The sequence below is a fragment of the Balaenoptera physalus genome (assembly GCF_965194825.1).
Source record: "Balaenoptera physalus genome assembly, chromosome: 5".
NCBI classification, from domain to species: domain Eukaryota; kingdom Metazoa; phylum Chordata; class Mammalia; order Artiodactyla; family Balaenopteridae; genus Balaenoptera; species Balaenoptera physalus.
In genome coordinates, this window is record NC_138884.1 from 131,115,783 (window position 1) to 131,136,282 (window position 20,500).

At 37.0% G+C, this 20,500-nt stretch overlaps 2 protein-coding genes across 6 annotated transcripts in view; both read right to left on the reverse strand.

Moving 5' to 3' along the window:
* The window catches only part of BBS7 (Bardet-Biedl syndrome 7), a 44,008-nt gene extending 41,288 nt beyond the window's left edge, over nucleotides 1-2,720 (reverse strand). The window contains exons 1-2 of one of the 2 annotated variants that reach the window (XM_082462827.1): nucleotides 2,309-2,720; nucleotides 609-674 (exon numbers count right to left, since the gene is read on the reverse strand). In XM_082462827.1, the coding sequence (XP_082318953.1) occupies nucleotides 609-674; nucleotides 2,309-2,344 (102 nt within the window). In that variant the 5' untranslated portion in view covers nucleotides 2,345-2,720. The remainder of the gene's footprint in view (nucleotides 1-608; nucleotides 675-2,308) is intronic. The other variant, XM_082462826.1, reaches the window with a different exon arrangement.
* A 5,911-nt stretch (nucleotides 2,721-8,631) lies between these two features.
* The window catches only part of TRPC3 (transient receptor potential cation channel subfamily C member 3), an 84,834-nt gene continuing 72,965 nt past the window's right edge, over nucleotides 8,632-20,500 (reverse strand). For 3 of the 4 annotated variants that reach the window (XM_082462776.1, XM_082462778.1, XM_082462779.1), the window contains exon 11: nucleotides 11,585-14,388. In XM_082462776.1, the coding sequence (XP_082318902.1) occupies nucleotides 14,110-14,388 (279 nt within the window). In that variant the 3' untranslated portion in view covers nucleotides 11,585-14,109. The other variant, XM_082462777.1, reaches the window with a different exon arrangement.

Consider the following 20,500-nt stretch of genomic DNA (forward strand, 5'->3'; position numbering starts at 1 on the left):
TTGAGAAGTGTTGCTCTAGTTGAGTAAATACAATAAATGACAATCAAAAATCTGTTGATTTATCCTGATAAAATGTTAATATATAGGAATACTGTATTTATTTTGCAGCTATTAAAATATCCTACTAGTCTACCAAGAAATTATAATTGTCTTATGGAAATCACAGGATTAATATTTCTATAAAAATAATCAATATTGTTAGTTAAATGTAAAGATTAACATCAATATATTTAATTACTCTTAAAAATATGATAAAGTTTTTAAAAAGCATTTTCTCTACAATCTATTGTGTTTTTTTATTTCTTTTTTCATATACGCAATCTGGCACACACAAATACACACAGGGTAAGTTATTACCAGAAAAATGGAATATGGTTTTCAACTAGTTTGCTTATACTATTTACTAATTGTACATAATAATTATAATGTCCAAGAAACTTACTGTCTATAAATGTCCCTTGGTATTCCAATCTCTGTTCAAATGAAAAGAAATTCATTTCCATTTTAGCCTTGGAATTTAAAAAAAAACTTATCAATAAGGAAGGAAGTATAAACCTCTCCTCTGTCAGAGCTGAAGAGATATGGAGAAATCAGTATCTCTACGTTACCTTTTGTGTGGCTCTATATCTTGAAGCAGGAAGTAGCTTCATAGTCTTCTGAGAGGTCACTCCCACCTAAGGAAACACATCAGCTGCCTGGTGAGTGATTTCTGATACACTAATTTGAAGTTATTAAATCAGAGATTAAAAGGACCAGCAGATTCTAATCATAGTAGGCCTCAGTTTTTTTATTGCAATTAATTAGTGATATGAAATAATTATTATCAGCAACGAACTTATTTTCTAATGAAATATGCTACAAAAGTCAGAATACAGGAAACAATCAAAAATAGTAAAATTTATGCTATAAAGTTGTCAAGTCAAAAATAATAACGTGGCATTACTGGTAAGATACTTCACACCAAAAAAATATTTCTACAAGCCTTCTTTTACAACTTCATACAGTTGTTAAAGTGTGTTTGTAATTTAAAATCTTTGGAAATAGATTCGTTATTATTGAAAATGAAACATAAAAGATTTTAGCTAAAATACCACCATGCTGATGACAATGACATCCAATCTAACTGATGATGAAGATTATTTTACAAAACGTACAGAAGATGAAAACAGCACGGTTTGCTCAGCAGGGCATTGTCACTAATGGTGCATGGTTAGGGCAGGAGAATGGGACCAAAGAGAGGGAAACTGCAGGAGACAACAGACCACGAAAGAATTTACATATATTATAGGTCTATCCTTTAATTCTGTATTCTAGGGAGTAGTATTAAAGTTTAATCTGATTCGTATTTTTGAAACATCAATCTAGCAATGATGTGAAGGATGGCTTGGAGGGAGGTAAGCTGGAGGCTAGGAGCTATTTCAATTATCCAAGCAAGGGAAGATGAGGACTGAACTAGGGGTAACAGAGATGGAGGGAGCAAATGGGACAGATTCATGAGATATTTAGGAGATAAAAGCAGCAAAATGTGGTGACCAGACGGATATGGAAGATATTAAGGTGGGAAGTACCTAGCATGACTCTCAAGGAATGTGACAGGACAAACATTTGTACCATTAGCCAAAACAGGATTACTGAAAAAGGAGATGGAGAAGGAGAGAAAGTCTAGGGCTGAAATACTGAGAGGCAGGGTGGTGTAACAGAAGGAACACAAGCTCTGGAGTCAGAGACTTTGTTTCAAATAGGAACTCCATCCTTTCCGCTATCGTGTAACTCACCTTCTCTGAGCCCCTTGATCTTCATGTACCTACTTTGGGAATTTTTATGAGGATTAAATATATGTACTTGTGTTAAGATCTGAGAATAAACTAGACGCTCGAAAACGGCTGTCACTGCTTTTATTATAATCTGGCTCGTGGGGTCCAGCTCACAGTAAGAAACAGGTGTCTGGCGCTGCGCAGAAGGGACTGGGTACAGATGGAGATCAGGGAGTTAGAAGCTGCAGCCGGGGAGGAGGAGAAGGGCCCCGGGGAGGAATCCGGGAGCCCATCAGGACATTCGGAGCATCTTCAGGACCTGGCAGACGCCAGCACCGCGGGGGCGCGGGCTCCCTCTTTCCAAGTCCCCGTGGACCGTCACCAACAAGCCGGAGTTGCCGGTGAGCAAGGTGTCTGGAGGGTGGCACCCAGATCCGCTCCTGTGCCGCCGCGTCGGCGCCGAGACACCCCAACAGACGCCAGTGGAAGGATCGAATCCTCTCAGGGAGCGCAGCTCACCCCGCGCAGCGACCGCCCCAACCCCTCAGGTTTACCTGTAAATAATCCGCTCGGTTTAAATTCAGATCCATGACGGAGGCACAGACGCGCTGGGCAGCGCCAGGCCAGGACAGGTGGGGTAGAGGCTGCGGGACCCCAGGCCTCCGAAGGGAAAAAGCTCGCTTCCCACCTGAGGGCCAACGCCAGCTACTAAGGGCTCAGTGGGGGATGCAAAGACGGAGCGTCAGGGCAGCGGCGTCCTGCGTGACGTCCGTACGCTCCTGCGAGAGGGCCCCGGATGGAAATGAAGCCCCACCCCCCTCCCGACAGACCGCCCACTGACTTAACCCGCTCCAATGAGAGGCGGAGAGGAACGGAGGGCGAGGTCCAGGAGACCTGAGAAGGGTGGTTTCCAGGGAGACCGGAGACGCAGTCTTGGCTACGCCTCCGCCACCGCCCTGAGGCCCAGGTCTTAAGTCTTTTCTGTGTAGAGCCTTGACTTGAATCCCTGGTAGCTTCTGACCTGTTTCACCGCCACTAGAAAGGATCCCTGAAAGAATTAGGTTTCACCGCCATAGGAGTTAGCTTACAGCAGCATAGGAGTTCTCAAACTTTTGGCCCTAGGAGCCCTTTACAAAACTCATATAAACTATTGAGGACCCCAAAGACCTTTTGGTTATATGAATTATCTATTGATATTTACCATATTAGAAATTAGAACTAAGTTTCTAAAAAATATATTGAAAAAACTAATGAACTCATTATATAAATATTTTAATGAAAAATAACTATTTTCCAAAATAAAGAAAAGTAAAAAGACTGGCTTTGTTTGCAAATCTATTCACTGTTCACCTGAACAGTGAACAGGGGAGTCCCAGATCTACTTCTGCATACAATCTATTGGTATATGTTGTTTTTTGTTTCTTTGTAAGTATATGAAGAAAATGTGGTCCAAACTCAACAAGTGGTAGTTTTTGAAGTTAGTTGCAATGTGGAATGTGGCTTCATTATACAACATCCTCAAAAGTCCATTTGTTAATATCATCACAGATTCCATCAGAAAAGTTTTCAAGTGTTGGAAAGTTGTCAACCTCAGATGGCGGATACAAATTTTTGAAAAATTCTAATTTATGCCTAAAAGCTTGAATTTGAAGCATTGGCAACAAATGTCAATTATTTTCCTTGAAATGATAGTTTTCCTTCTTGAATTCACAAGAAAGTGTACGCCAAGTCTAAATAATCATAATTTGTCTGTCAGTCGTGCTTTCAAAAAAAGTGTTCCATGAAAAAAGCAGCGAGTTCAGCTAGCAATTCAAATAATCATACAAGTGCATTTCCTTGAAACAACTAATGTACTTCCGTATTCAGTAGAAATGCTTCATGCATACTTCCCATGTCACCCCACAGAGTATGTACTCGGACTTCCTTGGTGATCCAGTGGTTAAGACTCCGTCCTTCCACTGCAGGGAGCCCAGGTTCGATCCCTGGTGGAGGAACTAAGATCCCACATGCCACGTGGCGTGGCCGAATTAAAATATAAAAATGATATGTACTAAGAGTAGAGGCTTTCATAAAGAACATTTTTACATGAAACTTTGTTTCCCATCAATGTGTGGCCTTGATCCACGCTTAAGTACCAGCAGTATTAACCAACCTTGCTTTTGTACCCTTAGTACAAACGTCAACACAGTGAAAAAGGTAAGTAGCATCTTAGTGTTATGAAAATACCTTCAAAATCACAGACCCCCCTGAAAAGGCCTCAGGGACCCTCTGACTATTGCTGGCCTATAGTGACCCATGATCTGATTGAAAGCTGACCTTCCTTGACTCACTTTCATCAGTCCTTCCTTTGTGCATACCACACTCTGCCTACAGAAATACTACAGATGAATAAGTGGTTTCTGTGGTCTACTGGGGAGAGTTCACAAATGATTTCTGTGGTCTACTAGGGGAGAGTTCACAAATGTTTGTGAAACAAGAATTAAGCCCTTGAGAAGAGGTTCTTAAGAAAAGAAATTATTTCCTACACAGAGATCTGAGAAGGTTTTGCCTAGGTCCCAGGATGTTCCAGACAACTCTTTTGCTGAGGCCAAAATAACTCAGTATTGAAATAGACAACAATGCCTGAAGATGGTATAGATGTGTAGAAATTTGGAGAAAATATCAATTTAGACTCAACAAAAATACAGATAAATTTTAGAAGTAAATTGAAAAAATAAAGCCATAGAGGAGATAAAATAGAATTGTTATAGAATTCTATGGAATTTAGGGGGTTGGAAGGTGTATTAGTTAGATAGGGCCACCATAATAAAGTAGTACAAACTGAGTGGCTTAGACAACAGAAATTTATTTTCTTATATGATCTCACAGGCTAGGATTACAAAATCAAGTTGTCAGCAGGGAACCAAACCAGTCCTCTGAGGCATTTCTCCTGGGCATGTAGATGGCCATCTTCTCCCTGTTTCTTCACATGGTCTTCCTTCTGTGTTCGTCTGTGTCCTAATCTCCTCCTCTAATAAGGCCATCAGTCATGCAGGATAAAGGCCCACCCTAGTGACCTAACTTTAACTTAATTATCTCTTTAAAGGTCCTTTCTCCAAATACAGTCACATTCTGAGGTACTGGGGGTTAGGATTTCAACATATGAATTTGGTGGGGGCCGGGGGGTGGGGGGGAGGCACAATTCAGCCCATAACAGAAAGGAATTTGTTTCATCTTAAAAAGAATAGAAGAAGCCACAAAGAAGAAACAGATATGAAAAACAAAGATTAGACATTTCAATATGTCACAAAAATTTTAAAACAAAAAAATTTAGGACTTCCCTGGTGGCGCAGTGGTTAAGAATCCGCCTGCCAATGCACGGGACACGGGTTTGAGCCCTGGTCCGGGAAGATCGCACATGTCGCGGAGCAACTAAGCCCGTGCACCACAACTACTGAGCCCACGTGCCACAACTACTGAAGCCCGCACACCTAGAGCCTGTGCTCCACAACAAGAGAAGCCACTGCAATGAAAAGCCAGCACACTGCAACAAAGAGTAGCCCCCGCTCAATGCAACTAGAGAAAGCCCGCGCACAGCAACGAAGACCCAATGCAGCCAAAAAATAAATAAATAAATAAATATAAATTTATAAACAAAAAACAAAAAAATTTAGGATAAATATGTGCAGTTAGTATCTTAATAAACAATTCATACAAATATTAAAAAAAAAGAAATATAATTATTCTAATAAGAAAAACATGAACAGACCATACACAAAGAAGGTGGCTGCTGAACAAACATATAGAAATTTGTTACCTTCACTTGTAATCAATAATATTAAAGCAAGATACCTTTTTTTGCCTTTCAAATTGGAAAATAAATTTAACTGATACCACTATATGCTGTAGAGAGAGCGTGTTCTCATCATCCATGATGCTTCAAACTAGTAATAAACCCCTTTTCAAAAGCAACTTAGTAATGTATATCCGAATCTATAAATTATGGGGTGACATTTTTAACCTATAACCCCCATTCTGGATATTTAGTCTATGAAAACAACACAAAATAGGTTAGAAGCCATGATCGAGGCATTATTTAAAGTAGGAGCCTAACTGTCCAATAATAGGGGAGTATTGCATCCCTCCACTTTCCAGGCTACTATGCAGCCATTGAAAGTGAAAATAATGAAGGCTGTATAGCAATGTGGAAAGTGCTCAGGATGATAATTTTAAAAGAATATCAAATTGTGTGTATACTATGACTTCAATTATAGGAAAAGACTGTTAAGACATATACCAAAAAAACTTCAGTCGGTTATAAATTGAAGAATTATGAGCTTCTCCTCCTGTTTTTTTGTTTTCCATAAAGTGTTTCTAAGAGTCATCTGTTTAAGTCTGCATAGTTTCCAAAGTACACAATCCACTGTCCCAGTGATTGCAAGTTTCTGATAAAGGGTATTCTAAGACGGTGAGTACTGAATCTTCCCACCGTCTATTTTCTTGTTTCCCTTTTTAGGTCCTGGCAGTTCATGTTAACAATTTAAGGAAAATGGTACCGATATCAATATTGTTATGTTTTTGTATTATAACAAACAAACCATCAAAATGTCAAAAACCTGGTGAAGTGGACAGACATTATCTTTTTAAAAATGATGCTTGGGAAGTGTTAATAGTATTCCAGGACTGGGTGCAATCTTAGAAAACATTAATTCAATGTTTTCCCTTTTGGATTCACAAACTATTTTCATAGTAGTATATAATCCTTCAAAGCCCTTAGGAATTTTAATAATAACTTAATTTTTTCACTGTGTGGTTTTGCAATTAATTTTGTGTAATTTTTGCATAGAAATGTAACTTTAAAGAAAAGGTATTTAGATTGCTATTTAATTAAGGTGGCATTATAGAATTCATCTTTATACAATATTTATAATATTTGTAATAAAAACATAGGCTGGCAATGCTTATTTTCCATTTAACAAGTGATGCCCACTGTTTATTTCACTTTCAGTTAATTGTGTAAAAGATGAGAGGTTTTCTTTTGAAGATCAACTTTTAAAACATAGAAATGAGGCTATGACATATTATCAAAAATAAATAAAAAGAGCTTGTATGATATGTTACTTGGAATTCTTTCATTCTGCATCTAGAAAAGGTACTGTGTTCTGTTTCAAAATAATGAGCAAAGGTTTCAAACTACTAATTTTAAGCACTTCTCAAATAATTAGCAGGGTGGGGAGTTTTTATTCACAATAAATGAAATGCAAAGTTAGACAAAATTGCCACTATATTTTCTCTTTTTAAACATGTCTTAAGGTAGTAGCGACATCTTGGTGGGCTACATTAAAAAAAACCAAAAGCCAAAACAAAACAAAGCAAAAAAAACCCCAAAACCCAGCACAACACAACAAAACAAAACCGCAGATGATTGCATCACAGATGTGATAAAAACTGCCATGAGACAAATTTACTGAATTACCGTGCACTTCAGTAACTTATAACCTTATGTTGTGGTCTTAAAGCAATCACTGTAAGCATAAATTAAACAACTCATTACTAAGAATAGAAGCATTAAATTCGTTATTCATTAATTGCGTTAAAACCATCAACACAGCTAGAGGTGGTTGGCTGAGTGACTGAGTCATGAGTATACATATTGCTCTCCACCAATATGTGGTACCAATTTGGAAACTCTCAAACTCTTGTTTTAAAAGAAAAAAAAAAAAAAGACAGTTGAAAAAGAAAAAAGAAAAATAATAAATAGCCCTTTTAGACTGACTTTAAATAAAAGCAAGATATGGAAACAGAGATCATTACCACCTTGGAAGATGATATTAACCTTCTGAAACACCTCTACAATGCCCAGAGACCAGGAACCCCTGGTGTAGCATAACCCTGTTTGACTGGACAATGTATGAGACCAGAGAAGTTAAGTGATTCGTTTCAGGCCACACAATTAACAATTAATGTGGCTTCAGTTTCCTTTAGACATTGGCCATATGACACTTTACCATCCCATTTACAAAAGCTGTTCTCATTTGGTTTACACTTTTGAATTGAAATATGTTGGACATGATGGGGAAAGAGAATTATCCTAAATTATACTAACTTGGCTTGTGGAATCTTATTTCCCTGACCAGGGATCGAACCCAGCCCGCAGCAGTGAAAGCAAGCGTGGAATCCTAACCACTGGACCACCAGGGAATTCCCTAACTTTAGTTTTAATAATCACAACATATTTATGTCATTTCTAAGTTTCAATGGTGCACAGAACTTTTTGAAGACACTGGATACTATTTTGCATAGTCCCTTCTTTTATTTCAGGTCTATGAATCCAAGCTTCTCAACATATTGTGAATTCCATCAAGTCAAGGGTCCTCGATAAGTTTAATACAGCAAGCACTTACAAAGTGCCAAACTTTTTAAACAATAAGCCTAAGAAGCCAGTTGAGTGTTGCCTCCTTTCCTTGATCTTCTCTGTAACAGAGGAAAAAACTAAGCATAGCAAAGAGGTCAAAAAGTAAGAGATATTGGACTTTGATAGTCCTGTAATTAATCATAAGCACCTAAATGTCTTTTGCTAGACAAGTTGCTTTTGGTCCTGTTAAAGTGTTCCCTTCTCCAAGTTGCCCCACCAACTTCTTTGAGCTTTACTTTTAAGCCCAACATGCCTGTTACAATAGTAAGTGGGTCAAGGACTCGGTTGCCCAGGGCTATCATTAACCTCAAAGAAGTATTAATTCTCACGGTAATCCTCTAAACTAATCTTCACCTCACCCTTAAGTTACCACAGTAATACCTACGTCTTAGGGTGGTTCCCTAGACGCAAAGTCTGATTTGGATGTGGTGATTTATTGAGGGAATGCTCTCAGGAGAAAGGGAGGGGGGAAAGAAGGATAAAACAGGGAAGAAGCTAAAAAAAGATTTGGTCTCAGCTGGAGTCTAGCTGCAGCCTAATCCTATCCAAAGCTCTGAAACATGAATTGCACCAAAAGAGTTGGCCCTACCTTGACACAAGGGGACAGCTTTTTGTGCGTCCACACCAGTTGGTCGTTTGTTGGTGTGAGGAGGGGAGGTCATAACGACCAGACCAGGACAGGGTTGCTTTCTTTCAGCTGAGGGCAATTCCCTGGGGAACAGGATAGCTGGGAACTGTTAAGGAGCCAACACTCAGGATCTGAGAGATGCATGCCCTGGTCCATTAAAGGGGATCTGGGTAGGGCATCCATAGTATCAGTGGCATCTACCACACCTTGGTGTCACATCTTCCTCTTGACTACCACCCAGAAACTATAAAAAAAGAAAAAATGTGAAATATCAAAAACATACTAGTTTTACACAAGCATAGTAAATAAAGGAGACAAAAACCTATGTTGAGAGCTCTAGAGTTGTGAAAGGTATGGACTGAAAAGATGTATGTACTCACAAGGCATAGATGACATGAGTTTTATCTTCACTCAAGACTCCAAGAATCCTAAACTAGCTGCTTTTTTTTTTTTAAACAGAACAGTCACACTTTTATTTATTTATTTTTATATTTATTTTTGGCTGTGTTGGGTCTTCGTTTCTGTGCGAGGGCTTTCTCTAGTTGCGGCGAGCGGGGGCCGCTCTTCATCGTGGTGCGCAGGCCTCTTCACTATCGCGGCCTCTCTTGTTGCGGAGCACAGGCTCCAGACGCGCAGGCTCAGTAGTTGTGGCTCACGGGCCCAGCTGCTCCGTGGCATGTGGGATCTTCCCAGACCAGGGCTCGAACCCGTGTCCCCTGCATTAGCAGGCAGATTCTCAACCACTGCACCACCAGGGAAGCCCAAACTAGCTGCTTTTAACACTTTTACATTCAACATTTTTCCAACCCCAATTAAAAATATTACTTATTATTCTGCTCCATAGCTGTAAGCAAAAATATCCACACTTGGAATCCTAGACAATATTATGTATAAGACTGAAAGTGTTGTCTATTATGGAAACTCCATATCTTTACTGTTTTAATATAAAGTATAGTAACATATAACAATGAAAAATTCAGTATTTTATTCTGTTCTGAGGTATAACATAAAATACACAAAGTTTGAAAAATGTTTAAGACAAAATACTATTATCATAGCACAAAAGTTAATGAAATATTCTACAATGGTAGCAAAAAATGTATAAAGTTCTTTTCTTAATTTAATTAAGTCCCCAAAAGTAGAAATTAAGAAATAATCTTTAAAGAGCTTTATGTAGTTCCATTTAATGTTCATTTTTGTCTTCATGTCTAGAAAGCCTTCCTGCGTGATAGTAATGACTCAAAGTATTATGTATGTAATTGGCTTTTAGAACCTATAAAACTATCTTTGAGCTATGATCATAATTTGTGTTCTGGTAAGATTTGAGAGGAACAGACTGAAGAGAATTAGGACGGTAAGCATAACTCTATGAGAGATTTAAACCTAGCTGGTTAAAAAAAATACTTCGACGTTTTGTGGTCTGTGAAGAGAGGAGGGAACTTACCAGTCTGTATCCCCTTTCCTAGTAAAGTCATGAGGCGTTGCGGATATTACCAGTGTTCAGCTCAGTTACATAGTAAGTCATACACATACATCACAATCTATTCTGTGTAGCAAGTGTAAGTGAAATGTCTTGATAAGGAAAAGGATGTCAATCATTGTAAGCAATGATGGCAAGAGATGCCTCAAAGGAAAACGAAACACACCTGGTGATGCTTGGACATGGCTTTCCAGGTACACAGCCATTGCTCCTTCCTATTCCTCCCCATAGCATACCCTCCAAAACTCAGAGTGGAGCTAACAGGCAAGATATGAAGTCAGTTGTTGATAACTTATTTAGCATTAAAGCATCAGAGGCAGAAATTAGGAGGTTATAACAAACTAACAACCCTGCATAACCCCCGACTTTAAAAAATTCACCACACCACTGACTAAATTCACATTACTGAAAAACAACAAATGAAAATCTAAGACAGTAGGCAAACAGTATATACTTTAGAAAAATCTTTAATGTGTTGTTTGGAACAATTCTATGAAACAAATATGTAATGTAATTATATTTTCTATTAACCCATTTCATTGTGAAATTCTTCATTCAGGGTTCAAAGGTTCTAGGATTATCAGTGATGTCAAAAATTCTAAGAAAATCTGACCAAGTCATAGCTGTTTGTAAAATTTTTTCAGTTTATATTTTTCAAAAAAAAAATCTCTTTAGCACTTGGACAAGGGAAGGTATGCTACATAGTGATGGCCTTTTAATTTTTATTTGTATTTTGTTGGCAGTTCAGTTCAGTCGGTTTTGACAACATTTATTGAGCACCTACTATGTACCAGGCACTGTACTAGATGCTGGAGACACAAAGATGAATAAGACATGGTCCCTGTCCCCAAGGAGCTTACAGTCTCTTAGAGGCAAACAGGTAGTGCAAAGACGTAGAGTTTATTCTAAAATGGACAAAAATATCAATAACGTAGTAATATTGGGCCTTTAAATACAATGGCACGTCATTGTTTGTAATGTCAAGGCAGACAATTAAAATGAAGACCATTTGCATATGATAAAACAGTAAAATCATTGAGACCTAACTTTTAAAGATTCACATGATAAAGGTAGTTAATACTAAAAATTTACATCATAGTTTTTCAAGTATTTCATACTTAGAAATATTATTGCCCACATTTGTGCTATAGTCAAAGCCATAATTCCAGGTTACTGAGTCATTCACATCTCAGCACGCTGGGATTCAGTTTCTCACTGAGTTTATGAATTAGAATGGCTAATTCCTCAGTCGCTTGGCTCTTGTCCTCCAAAAGTTCATAGCGAAGGCTGGAGATATCTTGCTTGATTTCTTTTAATTCACCTACGGGATTTGTATTAAAAAACATATAATTGGTAATTTGCCCTTCGTATTTATAAAAAAACAAGAGTGAAATTTATACATGAATGCCTTTGTCTCATAACATCTCCAACATAGCTACTTTAGGTGTTTTCCTTTAGAATGTTTAAGAAATGTCTGCCTTTAAAAATGTACTGACTTTGGAAAAAAAAAACCATAAAAAGTAGTTCAGCTATGTTTTAAAAGTAAAACTCAGCTAAAGTATTGTCCTGTGGCTCAGCCAACTTTTAACACAGGGTGATTTCTCTGTTAACTGGTCTATAATCAGAGTACCTCCTTTCTGTCTTCAGGGAGTTTGTCTGGTTCCCTGAGCCATAAGGGTTGACACCTATATGGATTATCTCCCATTGCTAGGCTGGAAGGGAATCCTAGCAAAATGAAACATTTCTAAAAATGAATCAATCTATATAACAGGCAAATACTCACATGTAAGAAGTAAATTGAGGTCAAGTTTGAAGTAAGGGAAAGGAAGGAAAAAGAGTAGGGGTATTTCTCAGGGAAGGCAATGGCAATGAACATAGAGCTAAGGAAGAAACAAATTAGTTTCTGTGGCACAGGGGATGATGTATAAGGAAATAACAAGCAATGGTGAAATTAAGGAGTTTAGATGTGATACCACTGGCAATGTTTACATACATATAAGTCTCCATAGGAAACTTCTGGCTATTAAAACACAACTATTCCCATAATTTAGCTTGGTAATACTCTGAGCATGTGTAGATTGCAATTAATAACTGGATTCTCTTGCAAATAATTGTAACGTAGATAAGCCATTGACCTTGAAAGGTAAACCTTGGGTCATGAATTTATCTTGAATCCAAGAAATGATTCTTTAAATCATTGGCACTTTAATAGCTTTCTATAATAGAATCATATGTAAAACATATTTTTCATGATATTTCCTGGTATCTTTATGATGCTTTAAAGTATAATCTATGTTCTTTTATTATATAAACGTCAGAACCTTTTATTTTAAAGAATTCTAACTCTTCCTCAAGAATACACACAAAACATTTGATTCTTTTTGTGGCAAAAAAAAAAGGTGGGGGGGGGGCTTTTCCTTTCGCATTTGGCAACATAGAGGAAATAAACTGATCAAATTCGAAATCGCGAGGCCAGTCTTTTGTGGAAGAAATGGATTCTCACAGCATTTAATATCATATTTGGACCATAAGCCCAGTGGGCCCCCTTTCACCTCCCTACTACTACATTCTTCTTCCTTGTTTTTGAGTTATGGGAAGCCTACACACTAAGTGTTGTACTTAGTCTGCCAATACAGGAAACACAAATTACTCAATCTCTTTGGAATTCAGCTTCTTCATTTATTCAGTGAACAGGTTAAATTATATGATATGCTTTCTTAGTTAGAACTTTGTTCAAAACTCCAAAGTTTCCTTAATTCATTTTCCTCTTTTGTATAAAAGGACTTGGAAGATGACTCCTTGTTTCTGATGCTGTCATGGTGGCCCATTGCCCCCTTCACTTAGTTATGAGGTTATGGTACAACAAATAAGGGAGGTTATGGTACAACAAATAAGGTTCCTGCTTTCTAAACTAAAACTCAATTCCAATCCTGTCTCTCTGAAACTGTTTCTAGGTCACCATGATTGGATTTTTGCTGGTTTCCGATCACACATTCTTAGATTTCTACAAACACATACCATTGTGTTGACTCAGATTTGTAAGAGATTCCTTGCATTAATCAAGTAATGGCTTCAAAGCTCATCAACAGTTTAGTTTAGCCTTTTCTTATCAGCGTAGCTATATCTAGTAGCATCTCACTGGTGCTGAAAGCTATAGTTTCTATTTTTAGGGCAACTTATTTCTCCCTGGTTGATTTCTTTCCACCTCTGGACCTGTACTTTGGCTTATACCCCAGCCTTTGATGAAAAAGTGTTATAGTACAGACAGACGTGCTGCCTAGGGTATGCCTGGAAAACAGGTGCCAAGAAGAAAAGTGAAAGGCAAAAGAGAAACACCAGATGAGAAAAATGGGTTAGAGACTTCTTTCTGGACAACAAAGTAAAGATTTTTCTGAAGAAATGTGGATTCTGTTTGAGCCAACGTTATTTTACCTGCATCACCGGAAAAATGTTAACACTCAATGTGAACTCCCTGAAACGGAAGTGAAACTACAGACTACTTATGTAATAGGGATTAGAAACTCCCAGAAAGATGGCAGACTTTACATTCTAAGAAATCAGGGCATTCTGTAGTGATAAACTGTCTCTGATTGACAATTTAAATAACTGTTTCTTTAAAAAGACAGAGTTTTAGAAATGTAGCATAAGATTCTCCTGTCAATCTTGGAGGAACCCAAACAGTTACCTGAGATTGAATTTTTTTGTTTTCCTTTTTCACACGTTTTAATTTTAATTTATTATTAAAATGTTTTGTACTGAAATCAGTAATGCCCCCGTCTTTCCTACTGGGATTAATTGGCTTAGTCTTGTTTTGATATAGTATGATGAGTCAAAGTACAAGGCAACTCCAAAATCAACTTAAATTTGTTTTCTTTTTGTTTTCTTTTTTGAAAGCAGGGTAAGAAGGAATTGTACTAACAATTGTTATTTCTGGTTGACTTTTACTTTCATTTTTTACTCTCCCATATTGGATTTTTAAAGTATCCTTCAATATGAAGTTTTCCAAGTTCATTAAATTAGTTGTAAAAGGATGTTTCTCAAGTTGAAGGTGCTTACCTTCATTAACTTCATCATTTTCTTTGTCTACTTGTGCTTTCAAAACATACCGCTTTATAAGTCTTTTCATTATCTGCTGTTGGGCCAAAAAAAAAAAAAATTGTATCACCAATGATACACATAAGTAATCTGGATTCTATTTCCCAAAGAGCCTTACATACCTGTAAAGCAAAGAACTCAGGGGAGAGAAGTTGTATGTAACTATTTACAGAAGACTCACCCAGATTTCAGAACATAATCCCTTTTCACCTTGTACTGAGTTTTACTGCATGATCCACAAACATTGCCCTGACCCAGCCTTCACCCCCACTGCCACCCCACTCCGGGGATGCAAGAAGCTTCAAAAGAAGTTAAGCTGAAAGACTTCAATTCATGGCTTCTCTTTCAAATAATGATTTCTCTTTAAGGCACATTGACACTAAATTATCATCTATAGATACTACCTTATTTCTCACTGTTTAAAAAATATACAAATATATGCTCAATATGGAGAATTTGGAAAATACAGAGAACTAAACAATAAACGAAAATCATCAATTATCCCACCGTCCAAAGATAATCATTGTTGTTATTTTAGTGTATGTCTTTCCAATATCTTTAAATTTTGTATATATACTAATTACTATATGTATTACATTTTATGTTGTCTAAATACCATATATTCTGTTACATTATATGTTTTCCTCTCATAGCAATATATATTGTGAATATATTTCAAACGAAATAAATGCTCTTACAAGATAATTGTTTATCCATATGGAAAAAATTAAATTGGAGCCCTACTTCATACCATGCACAAAAAAAGGAACTCCACATGCATCTTAAATATGAAAGACAAAGCTTTTAAATCCTTTAAAAGAAAGTATAGGAGAATATATTTATAAATTCAGTGTACAACTGGATGTTTTTTAAACGATAAAAAATTCTAATTATAGTATTTCTACTATAATTATAATTCTATTATAATTTCTACTTTTCAGATTTATAAACTCAACTTCATTACAATTAAAACTTCATGAAAACTTCTGTTTATAAAGATACCATAAAGAAAGTAAAAAGGCAAGCCACACACTGGGAGAAAATATCGATGATACTTACAACTGGTAAAGAATTTGGATCCAAGATATATGAAGAACTTTAATATGAAAAACTCAAAGAATCCAATAGAAAAATGGGCAAAAGTCAAACAGGCACTTCACTGAAATGGAATTGTGAATGGCCAACATGCATATAAAACAATCTCAAAATCTTTTCTTGGGGAAATACAAATTACAATTAAAAGGAGATACATGGGGGTGGGGAGGGGAATTGGGTGAAGGCAGTCAAATGGTACAAACTTCATTATAAGATAAATAAGTACTAGGGATGTAATGTACAACATGATAAATACAATTAACACTGTTTTATGTTATATATGAAAGTTGGTAAGAGAGTAAATCCAAAGCGTTCGCATCACAAGAAAAAAATTTTTTTCCATTTGTTTAATTTTGTATCTATATGAGATGACTCATATGTTCACTGAACTTATTCTGATAATCATTTCATGATGTATGTAAGTCAAATCATTATGCTGTACACCTTAAACTTATACAGTGCTGTATGTTAATTATATCTCAATAAAACTGGAAAAAAGGAAAAAAGTGATACAATTTTATATCTAAAAAGGGAAAAATTAATAAATCTTATAATGCCAAGTGTTGGAAAGGATATGGATCAATGGGACTTTTGTACTTCACTGGCATGAGTACAAGTACAGTAGACCACTTGGAAAAACAAGTTGGCATTATCTTTTTGTAATTGAAGTACAGCTGATTTACAATATTATATTAGTTTCAGGTGTACAACACAGTGATTCAATATTTTTATAGAGTACACTCCATTTAAAGTTATTATAAAACAATGGCTATCTTTCCCTGTGCTGTACAGTATATCCTTGTAGCTTATTTTATTCACAGTAGTTTGTACCTCTTAATCCCCTATCAATTTGGCATTATCTTTTAAAGTTGAACACTTGCATATCCTTTCACTCAGAAAGGCCACTCCTTGGTATAGGCCCTAGAGAAACTTAGCACATGTGGACCAAGAGACAGACATAGACACGGTTTATAGCAATCTTGTCTGAGACAGCAAAAAACCTGGAAACAATCCAAACAAATACCAACAGAAGAATAGACAAATCATGGTATGTTACACAATGTAATGTCATTCTGTTCACTAATGAAATTAATTAATGCAATTAATGAACCATGGCCACACACAACAGTATGGATGAATCTTAGAAGCGTAAGTGCTGAATGACAAATTCAAGTTGCAGACGTCACAAAGTATGAAACTATCCTTATAAAGTTACTAAATAAAAGTAAATCCACATAATGCATTTTTAGGACTATCTATATTTGTGATAAACCTGTATTTGAAAAGAAAACCAAAGCCAGAGGATGAGAAACCCAAACTTCCAGATAGCGACTACCCCTTAGGTGGAGGCAAGGGTGTGGCCTAGGGAGGAGCACACAGGCAGAGGCAGTGGACAGATAATGTTATCCCTCTCACGGAAGTGGTGGCTTCCTAGGTATGCATGTAATTATACTTCATAATTGACGTGCTGCACATATTCTTGTGCATATATCAAACATTAAAAAGACAATAAAGAAAAGAAAAAAAAAGTTCTAACTGAAATGCAGATATAGTGAGGGTGGAAAATGTACCTCAGTTTTAGGAAAGTATGAATTATGAACCAAAGTGACCCACTAGATGCCAAGGTCAAGTAGAAAGGAGAAATCTAGGATAATACAAAATGTCTGCCTCAGAGAATAATGACAGATTGAGAGGGAGCCCATGCTATCAAAAAGGAAAAGCCCATTTTATCAGTCATAGTAAAATATGTATAAAACTTGTTGAGTTGTGTGGAATCTGGACCCCAGGACAGACCTTAGGCAGGACTCATTCATTCATTCACCAAATATTTTTAGTGAGCGCCAGCTCTGTGCCAGGTACCGTACTAGGCACTGGAGATGCAACAGTGAACACAATCCCTTCTCCAACGAAACCTCACTGGAACCATTCACTGTGATGGGTGGGATATAATTAAGTTTAGGGGACAATGCAGGCATATTCCTATAGAAAGAAAAAACAACGAAGTGTTTATCAGTTAAAAGCAGCTTGAAAGGCAGTAATACAAATCAGTGGGAAAGAAAAGACTGCTCAACAAATAATGCCTAGACAATGGACTATCCTTACAGGGAAAGTTAAAATTAGACCTTCCTCACACCATATATTAAAGAAAAGAGCCAAAGGGATGAAAAATCTAAATGTGAAAAGCAAAAACTTTGAAAGGAATATGGTAATGTTTCTTGAGAAAGCTAACAGAAAGGATAAGCCATAAGGAAAATGTTGATAAATCTGACCATATTAGGACAATCTAAAACTTTCATACAAGGAAGAATATCAATAACATGTAATCTTATGTCAGATGGGATTTTTCCTGTTGTCCTGGAATTGTTGATAAACCCAAGACTGATGAAAAAGGATGCTAAGTACCAGGTCAGCCACCATGGTCTAAGACCACGTTGCCCCCTGCAGCTGGAGCCAGCCACCTCCCCTCAGGGCTTACTGAGACTCACTGGACCAGTACTGAACTTACCAACTACTTTCTCCTCACCTCACATAAGGAAAGAGAGTGAGACATGGGAGGGATCATGGGCTTTGCGGGGAGAGAGGTTATTCTCTCCCTTCCCTGTGTGGAAGGGAGAAGGTGCACCCCGCCTCCTAGAAGCGAAGGGAAGAAGGAAATCCAAGGCAATGTAAAGTTTAGGCTTGCCTGTAGGAAAGGGAGCCTGGCATCCTGCTCCCAATTAGATGTCTGTTCTAGCAGGCTTGCTGGCCTGATCCTGGTAATTTAGTCAAAAAGGAAAAAGAACTGTGATAAGAGAGGAACAGCCATTGGGTCAACCTGTACTCTCAATATTTGACAAACAGAGACAAATTTCCATTATGTTGGGTAGAAACACATCAGTGGGAAACGATAATCTTTTCAATAAATGGGGCTTGGACAATGGGCTATCCTCAGGGGAAAGGTGAAAATTAGATCCACACCTCAAGTGAGAGTCAGATCTCTGCATCAGGGAGCTGTGCGTCGCCTTTTCAAACCCTTTAAACATGCCCCCGCCCAGTTAGACAGGCAGCACTTTGGTGACGGCCACAAGCAGGACATCAGAATTTGATCAGTGTTACAGCACTAGTGATGAACAACAAGGAAAAGACTGCAACCTGCAGTTAACTCAAGGGAAAAGATGTTTACCTTTCAGCTTCTTCCCCTTCCCTCTCCACATAGCACAGGATGAACACCTAGAAGAGTTAACAGGGGGAGGTGTGGACAAAGCAGACCACAGTCTTCAGCCACTGGAGTCACCTTCAGAGGTTTAGCTTGTGCTAGGAGTGAGGAGGAGAAGAGCGCTAGATTGATTTGGAGAGTTTGTCTGTTTGTTTCTTTCTCTCTTTCTCTAATATTTATTTATTTATTTATTTATTTATTTTTGGCCATGCAGCATGGCCTGCAGGATCTTAGTTCCCCCACCAGGAATTGAACCCGGGCCCTCAGCAGTGAAAGCACCGAGTTTTAACCACTGGACTGCCAGGGAATTCTCAAATTTCAAAATAAACATAACTATCTCTTTAATTACAAACGTGACACTTTCTAATAACACAAAGTCACTGGAAAGTTATGGAGTCTTGACAAGGTGTTGTAAAGGGCTCCTCCATTCAGTGGAAAAGAAGAGTTCAAAGTAAGACACTTAGTGGGAAATTATTGAAAACAAAGTCACTTTTATACATTCACAGGCTGCAGCTCCTTAGTGGACCATTACATGAAGTTAAAAGAAACCAAAGAGAGAGAGAGGCTGCTTGCAAAACATACTGACCAAGAATCAGTATCCAGGACATGATAGAATTTTGACAGGTCACTAAGGTAAAGACAAACAGCCAAGTAGAATTAGGAAAAAGAATTTAAATTCACAAGAAAGGAAAACTGAATGGCCAACAAACATATGAAAAGATGTTCAATCTCATTGGTAATCAGAGAAGAGTACATTTAAAAAATTAATATCAATTCACACATATACGTTTGGCAAACATTTTTTTCTTTTGAAAAAAATTCAAACCCACAGAAAAGTTGAAAGTAAAATAAAGTGACTTCAGACTTTTCACCTTGATTCACCAATGTTAGAAATTTGCCACATTTGCTTTATCTTGCTCCCTGTGTCTATTATTATTATATTGCTAAAGCATTTGAAAATAATTTTCAGACATCATGTCATTTTATCCCTAAATATTTCCATGAGTATCTTCTAAGAATGTTCTCTTATATAACCATGCTACAATGATCAAAGTTTAGAAAAATTAACATGGATCAAACTGTCTAATACATAGTCTATATTCTCTCTCATTTTCCCAGTCAAGGATCACATGTTGCTTTTAGATGTCATGTATCTTCAGTCTCCTTTAGTCTGGAACAGCTCCTTGGCCTTTCCTTGTCTTTCATGATGCTGACGTTTTTGAAGTATAAAGGGAAGTTGTTTTGTAGTTGGCAAAATTTAAAAATTCTGATAATACCAAGTTCTTGTGAGAACATTGGGAAACTCTTATATCCTGCTACTGGAAATAGAAATTGATATAACCACTCCCAGGTATACAACCCGGAAAAACACAAGTGTGCAAAAGGAGACATTTACTAGAATGTTCAATACAGCATTATTTATAATAGGCAAAAATGGAAAATAAACTAAATTTTCATCAACAGAGGAATAAACAAAAATTGTGTATTCATACAATGGGATATTATAGAGCAATTAGAATGAAAAACAAGATATATGTGTATCAAGATAGATAATTCTCAAAAATATAAAGATAAGTGAAAAAAAACAGAATATGTAATGTTATTTATATATATTTCAAAACCACATAAAACTAGTATCAATACATAATGGTATGAATATACTTATATAAATAATAAATAAAGTATACATGGGAAGAACACACAAGAATTCAAGATAGTGAAGATCGCTGGGGAGGGATGAAAGCTAATGTAATAGAGTAGGGGTATTTTAGTTATATCAAAATTTCCTTACAAAAGAGACCCAAAAAGAATGTGGCAAAATGTTAATATTTATTAAAGTAAGATGGTAGTGACACAG